Here is a 9,444-nt window from a genome sequence, read left to right as displayed (position 1 = left end):
TGTTGCGGAACGAACGTGTTATTTACTTAAATAGCACGAGAATTCTGGATCAATCTGAAAAATCTCTATCCCTTCGACACACTACTCCTTTCCCCTACCGAGCGAGTCACGCCTACCCTGAAAGGGAAATGGCTTAATGGTGTAATAATAATAAAAAAAATATCTCGAAAAATAAGCCCTCTATTAAAAAAATGTTGAGCAAGTTCGAAATCTTAAATGGGAACCCCTAATTTTTATTGCATATTCGGATTCTTTGGATGAAAATTTGTATGATTTGCCGTAAACATTTTTCTCGTTTTGCGATAGATGGCGTTGATATCGACGAAATTCAATTTTTCTTCATTTTACTGTTACTGAGAATGGACGCTTACGATTCTATAATACATTAACAATAAAAAAATATACGATTTTCATTGTGACATGACTGACCACGGAAAAAAAGAATTTTTCAAATCGCGAAAGAATCGTTGAACGAGTGCAATAAAAACTCGTACATAAAAAAATACATCGCGACGAACATAGGTAGAACCTCTTTCTTTTTGAAGTCGGTTAAAAATAAGGGCAATAAAGCTTTGGATCTCTTTGGTAATTATTATTTTAAAAAACATGCCAAAACTTATGTCCGTTCTTGAGAAGTAATTATTAAGTAATACGTTTACATGAACAGTGTTTCCTGAATATTCCTAAATTTTAGCTCCGGCATTATTGTAGATTGAGGTCAGAGAAGGCTATTGAAACATTACAATGTTTTATTAACTTTTCAATAACTTCCGTACATCCTTTATACATTCTTTATACTTTTCCTTTATACATCCTTTATACTTTTCAATAACTTCCAACATTCTTAAATGTTCTTAGGCTCATTTTGAAGTTATTTTTTCATTGTATCACAACAGCGTACAAGTATCTCTTTTTTTACAGGCTCTTTTTTATGAATGAATAAATTCTCTTAATTTTAATTATACCAGAGCTAAAAAAATTTCTCTTTAAAAGGTTGGTTGTTTTAGAAATCCTGTATAAAATAAGCCCTGAGTGAAGCCAATTTGTCTGGCTTTTAAGTAGATATTGCAAAAATAGTGTAAATTTAAATGTTTTCTTATATATTTTTAATATATTCATATATTCATATATCTTTATATGGACTAATAAATCTTTCTTAGTTGAAAATTTATCTCTCTTATTGAGAATGAGTCTGTTTTGGCTGAGCATTCAACTTATAAATTGAAAATTTGTATTTTTAGGTTTAATTTAAGTGTTTTTAATTGAAAATTAAAATTTGTTTTTGTAGAAATATCAGCTGTTATACTTTTTGTTGAGAATTCCTTTTTTCGAAGATTCATTACTTTGGTTGAATATTTATCAATTTTGTTCAAAATTCCTTTTCTTCCGCGTTGAAAATTAATGGCTTTAATTGAAAATTGAATTAATCCATTTTTTAATGATTATTTTCACTGAAAGTGTTTAAAAAATGTTAGAACAAGATTGTTCCTATGTCTACGAATGAAAAATTTGGAAGATCAGAAAATATGAAAAATTGGTCAGATTTTCCAGAAATCCAGGGAATTTTGAAATTGGGATTTTGTAAAAATATCTATAAAATTTATTTCAAGCAGATTGACATGTGAGGTGCCAAATTCTATAAATGTATATTCTGACGAAGGGAGATGAAGTATTCTGGAGAAGGTTTATACATTTTTTTAAATTGGACTATCATCGAATAATCGGTTAATATTGACATGAATAGCTTGAAAATAATTTTTTAAGTATGAAAAAATTTTAATTATGTATTGAAATAATTTCTACTCACACAAAACGTTCACATAATACCTCTTGCTGACCGAGGGAGGTATTCCATTGGAAGCAATACAGAGATATGAGCCCATCTCCTGTCTCAGAATACCTGTCAGGTGCAGCTGCTCGCCTTTGTATATTTTTACGGCTGGAAAATAATTTAAAAAATATTAGCTCTTACCGTCGCCGGATATGTCTGATTTCAGATAATTGATCATCTTTTAGCCAATATTTTTTTAGTTCTATTTTTTAAAGTTCAACCGTTTATAAAACAATCTCCGATGATAATTTCAATTAGAGAATATAATCAATTACTCCCATAGTCTGACTGTTGATCAGATTTCTGAAAAAATAGTTGTCATATGATTTTCAGCATAAAAATTATACAAAAAATGATTTAATTAAAAAAAACAATATTTTGAATTGAACAATTTTAAAACTTACAAAACATTTACTTTAACAATGTTGTTTGCAATTTAATTTTTTCTTACTAGCGCTTCTTACTAATTTTGGAAAAATGGTTGAATTTTAAGGGGGTATTTTAAGGTTACAGCAGTTAGAAGAGCTGGTGTTCAGAGCGTTTAGTTGAACGGAGGGCCACAATTTTTTTCAAACTGGTAAAGTCACGACTGGGTCACGTAATGGTGAGTTTTTATAACTTTTCTCCATGATATCCCTAAAACGGTTTGATCGATTTCTTTGAAATTTTAGTGTTGGATTCGGCACCTGTATAGTAGCAGGAGAAACTAGAATCATTTGGCAATTCCGAGCAGTTATATATTTTTTTTGGAGAAAAATTATCGAAAAAATCGTGGAATTTTAAAATTAATTTTCAAAAGACTCTCAATTACTCAGTTTTCAATATTTTCTAATAATCCTGGTTCATTCTATCGCCCCAGGTTTACAGAAAAAAATATTGTTTGATTTTTTGATTTCGGATAAGCTAATCAGCTGGAATCATGGAGAGACTTAACACTCTTTTTACAAGATGGGTGTCTTCGGCTCGGTACACGAGATGAACCCCTTTATAAATTATAGCCTATTATATTATCAGTAAAAACATTCTCTACAACTTCATTTTTTTCCAATTTTTAAAGTAAATTTTTCTGAAGAAAACTTTTTTTAAACAAATGCCTATATTAGAAAATAATAACCTTTTTTTGGCAAGTGGGAACAATAAAGTTATAAGGAATGTTTACTGTGTTTTTAAATGTTTTAAACGTCGACTATTCTAACAAAATCGGTTAGAAGACAGTAAAGAAAAATTCAATTACAAAAATATGATTAAAATAATTATTTTTCTTAAGATTTAAACTTTTTTTCGTATAAAATTTTTCTTTTTTATTATAAAATATGATTGAAGATATTACTTTAACTTTACGGGCCATACATAAATTACGTAATATATTTTTCACTACTTTTTTATCACTTACCTACCTCATGTAATAAGTCATTAAAAAATTGTTTGAGAAATACAAATTTAATTTTTCATGAAGCCTAATGCAGCAAAACTCTTCTATAGCGCCGATTTCGGGGCTGAGAATGGGTGGGAAATAACTCATTATGCTGCTGACAGATTATTAGTTCCAAACGCCAACACACTGAGAGATTAATAGTTTCACAAAAGGCTGGCTGTGGGACGTGGCCATAGGTGTGATTTACCGCGGTTCTACTGGGAGCCGGTTTCATTTTCATAGATGGCAGTATGTTTTCACGACCAAAGCTTAAACGGCCCTACATTCTCATAACATGCTGATTTGGAATAAAATATCGTTCATAACTTATAGGGTTAGATAGGTACTCACGTGGAGCTCAATGTTCGCACGGACGATCTTGCTCGTCTTGCAAACATTTATATGCCCATAAAGACCTGTATATCTTTACTTGTGATGTAATATAGTATTAATATAAAATGAAAATTTAGAATAATAACGAACTATTTTTATGTCTATTTATTTTGAAGGTCATTTAAATATAATTTTTCTACAATTTATGAGAAAAATCAAAAACATGTTTGAAAATTTCTGATTTATCAAATGAAAATTTCAACAAAAAGTTAATTTTTAACTGAATAGTTGAACTTTTAATAAAAAAAGGATAATCTTCAACAAAAAATATATTATTTTAAATAAAAACAATTAAATTCATCAAAAATGGTGAATTTCCAAGAAAATAGTTGAATTCTCAAGGAAAACAGGTTAATTATCAACAAAAAAGATGAATTTTCAAACCAAAAGATGAATTTTATGCCAAAGAAAAGATCAATTTTTAACAAAATAATTATATTTTTAACCAAACAGAAAACTGCATTTTTAGCAAATTTGTTCGATTTTTTACCAAGTATAGATTAATTTTTAACGAGAAATGTAATAGTTTATATTTTATCTAAAAAATACTTTAATTTAAGATTAAAAAGAGTTGGATTCATTATTCAAAAAAGACGACTTTTCAATGAAATAGATGATATCTTAACCAAATCAGAATAATTTTTATCTCTAAAAGGGTGTCTTTTTTCGAAAAAAATTTTTAAGGGAAAAATTGATTTTTAAAAATAAAAAATAATTTGAAATTTTCCCAGGCATCTTAAGAAACATATTTTATTCTGTTTAAACCTTTTACTCTTAAAACGCTTTTGAATTTGTTTTTCACAATCTTTTCAAAACTTCTAAGTATCTCTTAACATTTCTCGAATTCTTTGTAAAATTTTGTAATATTTTTTGTTTTTCACAATCTTTTCAAAACTTCTAAGTATCTCTTAACATTTCTCGAATTCTTTGTAAAATTTTGTAATCTTTTAAAATTTCAAAATTATCCTCTAAAATATTATGCATTCTTCTTCGAAAGTTTAGCACATTATTTGAAATGTTTTGAAATATTTATAAATTTTCTCTCAAAATTTAGCATTAAAAATTAAAAATCATTTACAATTTTCATAAGAATCTAAGAAAATTGTATTATTCTCTTGAAACACTTCAAAATTCTTAAAAACCTTTTTTCTTAAATTTTTTGAAATCTACATTGTATTTTAATTTTTTTTTTCAAATCTTCTGAAAAAATTAAGTTATTGTCGAAAGTTTTCAAAACCCCCTAAGCTTCAAAATATCTTTTAATATAATTCAAAGTTTTTCCAGCATTTTTTTAAAATTATGCAAAAATCCTTAAAACCTTAAAAAGTCCTTAAAATCTTTCAGATTCTTTTCATACTTATTTTTTACATTTTTTGCAAAAACTTTTTGATGTTACCAGTAATCTGTTGGTCTTGTTAAAAATAGAATAATTTTCTAAGATCACAAAAATATTTACGATAAAAATGTCCTTTTTATCAATAATGTTTCAAATACAGTCGACGCTATTTACCTTGCCGCGGATGAGACCGTAAGGGAGTAATTTTCGTAGAAACGATGTTCCCCCACTCTCGAGTCTGATCTTGATGCGTAGTGCTTGATACGAATTGTTTCGCTTGCTACGTACGTTGCTGCGGTCGTGGTTGAGGAAGAGCTCGATCGAGAGCTAGGGGAAGCGGCAAGGTAAATAGCGGCAAGGTAAGTAGCGTCGACTTTATGTGTGCAAAAAGTTAAGAACAGAAGCGTTGCCTTTATTATTAAAGAATCATTTAAAATTTAAATTTTATATTTCGTGAATAAATCTTTTGAACTAAAATTTCTATTTTGGAAATTTTCATTAAAAAAAATTCCACAAAATTTAATAGAACAAACTGAAAAACACCTCCTAAAGTCATAATCATACAGTATACAACAAATCAGGTTTTCGAAAACAATGTGTCAGATATTTCCAAGATAATTTTTTATACAAAATAAAAATTTAGAATAATAGTTTCTTTAGGTTTAGTTTGCAATATCTAAATAAGTCACTGAAATTCCCGATTTCAGCTTAGGCTGACTTTTGAATGAGAACATGAGTTTTTTAATGGGCAGCGTATTTTTGTTCTAATGAATGACTATTATCTGATTCAGGAACAATAGTTCCGGTAGAAAATAATTCATTTAAAGTAAAAATGTTTTATTTAAATAGTTTAAATTACATTAAAAAACTCTTCTATTGTGCCGGTTTGTGGGCTTGCGGTGTTGGAAAGTCTATAGAAAGGAGAGCTATTAAAGGGTCTCACTGTATTTACTAAAGAATAGTTAAATTTACAACTTTTAAACAAATCTTGGCATACACAGTCTAGTCTTATTTATGGCCTATCTATTTTCAGGTTGAACATTTATTTATATATTTCACACATTAAAAACTGAATTTTTCCTTTCAATTTACGTTTATAAAACATCGTTATCACTGAAAGTGAAAAATTAAAAAGATTACATTGTTTACATTATGAAACTTCACATTCACATAATATTAATCTCAAATTCACAAAAACTATCACTCACGCTTAATTTTATAGAAATTATTTTCAACATTAACTCAGGTATTGAAATCCTAAACATTTGGATGTTTGGGAATACTAATTGATCTGAACGGATTACGAAGTTTGTTTCTAACAGTGCACACCCTGCAGCCATTAACATGTGCAGTCAATAAAGTGAATGGCAGTAACGTTTTCAATGTAAATCTTATAATTCCTGCACAGGATAATCTATTGAAATTATTGTCAAAAGAGAATTAAAACTTCATAATTATCGAATTTAGAAATAAATTCCTACATTAATAAAAATATATTAGAATATTATTTATTTTTAATTTCTTTAATTTTGTTTAAACTGCATTGTCCTACTCAAATTGATTACTTTATGCTTCTCATTTGAAACAATTAATTCTTTAAAATTGTAATTTGCATATTCCACTCAGTTGAACTTAACCTGAGGTAACATACACTTGACAAATTAATGATTATTGAAAAGTGCTATCTGTGCATCGTATTTTTATCATTGGATGTGATTTTTTAAGACCTTCATTTCACATTGAATTTCAACCCATTCATGCGCACATTAATGAATCGTAAAATACCTATAGAAACTTTTTCAGGTTAGTTAGTCTCATTCAACTCCATTCACTCAGCATTTTAACGAACGCGGAATGGCAGATTTAAAGCACCGCGTACAGGTGACAGATTAAAAATGTGGTCAACCGATTGGAATTTTATTCTTTCAATCTGCAAATGACAGATATGCAATTCAAACCGACTCGCTTTCTATCGGTTCTTTTTACCTGGGACACATTTGATATAATAGTGTTGAACATAAGGTAGAAAAGTTTGTATTGTGGGCAAACTCGAATGCGAAGCACGTATTCGGTAAAGCCGGAGGAGACTTAACTAAAGAGAATTACTGTTGTCGGCGCTTTGACCTGAAAGTCTGTGCAGAAATGTGAACGCTCAAACTTGCGACCGGCGAGCACGGTGCACGATCAGAATGTGTCCGCTCGGCGGGAACTTTTTTATTTTGACTATCTACATCATGTATGATCATATAAAAACACATTGTACAATAATGCATTTCTTCCAAATAAATTATTTTTAATGTTTTCTATTGATCCCCGTTTTATCCTGCTCTTGGGACAATTCCAGGAGAGAGCAACATTTTCAAAAATTACAAAATATTTTCAGTTAGTGTGAAATATTCGCTATTTAAAAAAAATTTTTAAGTGCACCATGGTTAAAACTAAGCATTCGCGCAGCAGATGTTGGAAAATGAATAATTTTTTATATGCAAAAAAATTCGATGAACATTACTATCCCCGTGTTCCCCTTCCCCTAACAATTTATTTTTAAAGTTTCTTCATTTATTTGCTTTAAAGTCAAATATATTTAATTTTGCTAGGTACCTTGATAAAGTCAAAAATATTTATGAAAATTTCAGATACGACGAAAAAGTATAAAAAAAAGTTCTAATTTTTTTTATTTCACAGGATTTTACAAAATTTTAGGACAATTTGTTGTCCGTTGGAAAGATATACAGAACTTTTTGAGGCAAAAATAATTATAAAATATTTTATACATTTTCGAAGTTTCTAAAATTGACTACAAATCTTCCAGATTCATTTTTTATAATTTTGGCAATCTTTTGGAATGTTTCAAAACTTTTAAAATATTTTCTTAAAGTTAATTTAAAAAAAACAATAACTTAAAATATTTCCAGGAATCTTAAGCAAAAATGATATTCTTATTTAAAAAAACTGTAAAATCGTTAACTGGTTTAAAATTTTATTTGAAAATCTTCTATAAGATACATTTTCTTTTAAGTTTTTTGAAATGAAAAACAGGATTAGAATTTTTTCTAAAATTATTAAAAAATTCTTCAAAATAAAAAAGTTTTCAGATTCTCCAGATTCATTTTTCATAATTTTATGAATATCTGACAACGATTTGATATCTTTTTGAATAATAAAAGAAATAGAATTTGTGAAATAAAAAGCATTACAAATTTTCCCAGAAATAAAAAAAAATGTTTATAATGAGTTTTGTATGTTTTAAAAAATTTAGATATCTCTTAAACTTATTTAAACTTTTTTTGTATAATTTTGTAATATTGGAAACTAGTGAAATTTAGCTTTAAAATGTTTTACATTCTTTTTCGAAAATTTATAAAATCATTTAAATTGTTAAAAATCTTTATAAATATTTCGTTTAACAGATAATCAATTACAATTTTTCCGGAATCTTAGAAAAAAAATTTATTATCTTAAAACCATTCAAAATCTTTTAAAAACTTAAAAATTTTATTTCAAAACCTTGAAAATCTACAATATGTTAAAATTGTTTGAAATCTTCAAATTTCAATTTTTTTCCAAATTTCTTGAAAACTTCGAAAACTTTGAAATGTCTCTTAAACACTGAAAAAGTTTAAAAATTATGTAGTGTAGTAGTAAAATGTTAAGAAAAGAATAATTTCGAAATATTAAAAACAGTTACAATTGAAACTTTCTTTTTTTATAATGTTTAAAAAACTGTAGAAATCAATTTTATTCTCAAATAAAATTACTTATTTGGAAAATTTGATTTAGTAAATGGACGGTGCAGAAAATTTGTAATATTTATTAATATATACATTTATATAATCTCATTTAATATGGTCAAGGTCTTATGAATATAATCCTTTTGTTCTTTTAAATTATTTGATCAAAAGTTAAAAACAGAATTGTTGCCTTGATTATTAAATAATGATGTAAAAATTGTATTTTCATATTTAGAAATATATTTTTAGACTGAAAATTCCTCATTTGGGAATTTCGATTCACAAAATTCTAGAAAATTGCGAGATTTTCGATAAGTTCGTTTACCTATTTTTTTTAGATAGAATAGGAAGTATATTCTCCTCGGAAATTAAAACGTACAAGCATCTGTGTCATATAATAGAATAATATCCATTAGGAACTGAATTTTTTACAATTGATTAAAACTCAACATTTTGAGTACCAGTTGTGATCATAATAAACATTAATAAACTGTAATAAAACGAGGTCATAAAATTAAAAAAAATCTTTTATCCAATCATTTAACTCCATACTTTTAACAACAATTTTGAAAGTTGGAATACTTTATTGAAGGCATGAGATACTTTTACTTCCTGTTTAATCTGTCGTTAAATTTAGAAGACTACCAGGTGTATACATATGAAACCGGTATTTTTTCAAGAAAAAAACACATTTATTTCAAGAGAATGATAACAAATATTTTATTCAAAGTATGCGCCC

The 9,444-nt window shown here is 27.4% G+C and overlaps 1 protein-coding gene across 1 annotated transcript in view; it reads right to left on the bottom strand.

Annotated features, from left to right (window-relative positions):
- LOC117176498 (lachesin-like) overlaps positions 1–9,444 on the bottom strand; it is a 92,683-nt gene that overhangs the window by 14,385 nt on the left and 68,854 nt on the right. The window contains exon 8 of the mRNA XM_033366753.1: positions 1,808–1,939. Coding sequence (XP_033222644.1) covers positions 1,808–1,939 — 132 coding nt within the window. The remainder of the gene's footprint in view (positions 1–1,807; positions 1,940–9,444) is intronic.

Source organism: Belonocnema kinseyi, chromosome 7 (genome assembly GCF_010883055.1).
Source record: "Belonocnema kinseyi isolate 2016_QV_RU_SX_M_011 chromosome 7, B_treatae_v1, whole genome shotgun sequence".
Lineage (NCBI taxonomy): Eukaryota > Metazoa > Arthropoda > Insecta > Hymenoptera > Cynipidae > Belonocnema > Belonocnema kinseyi.
Note: the sequence above shows the minus strand (reverse complement) of the source record. Positions and strands in the feature narration are given on the sequence as shown.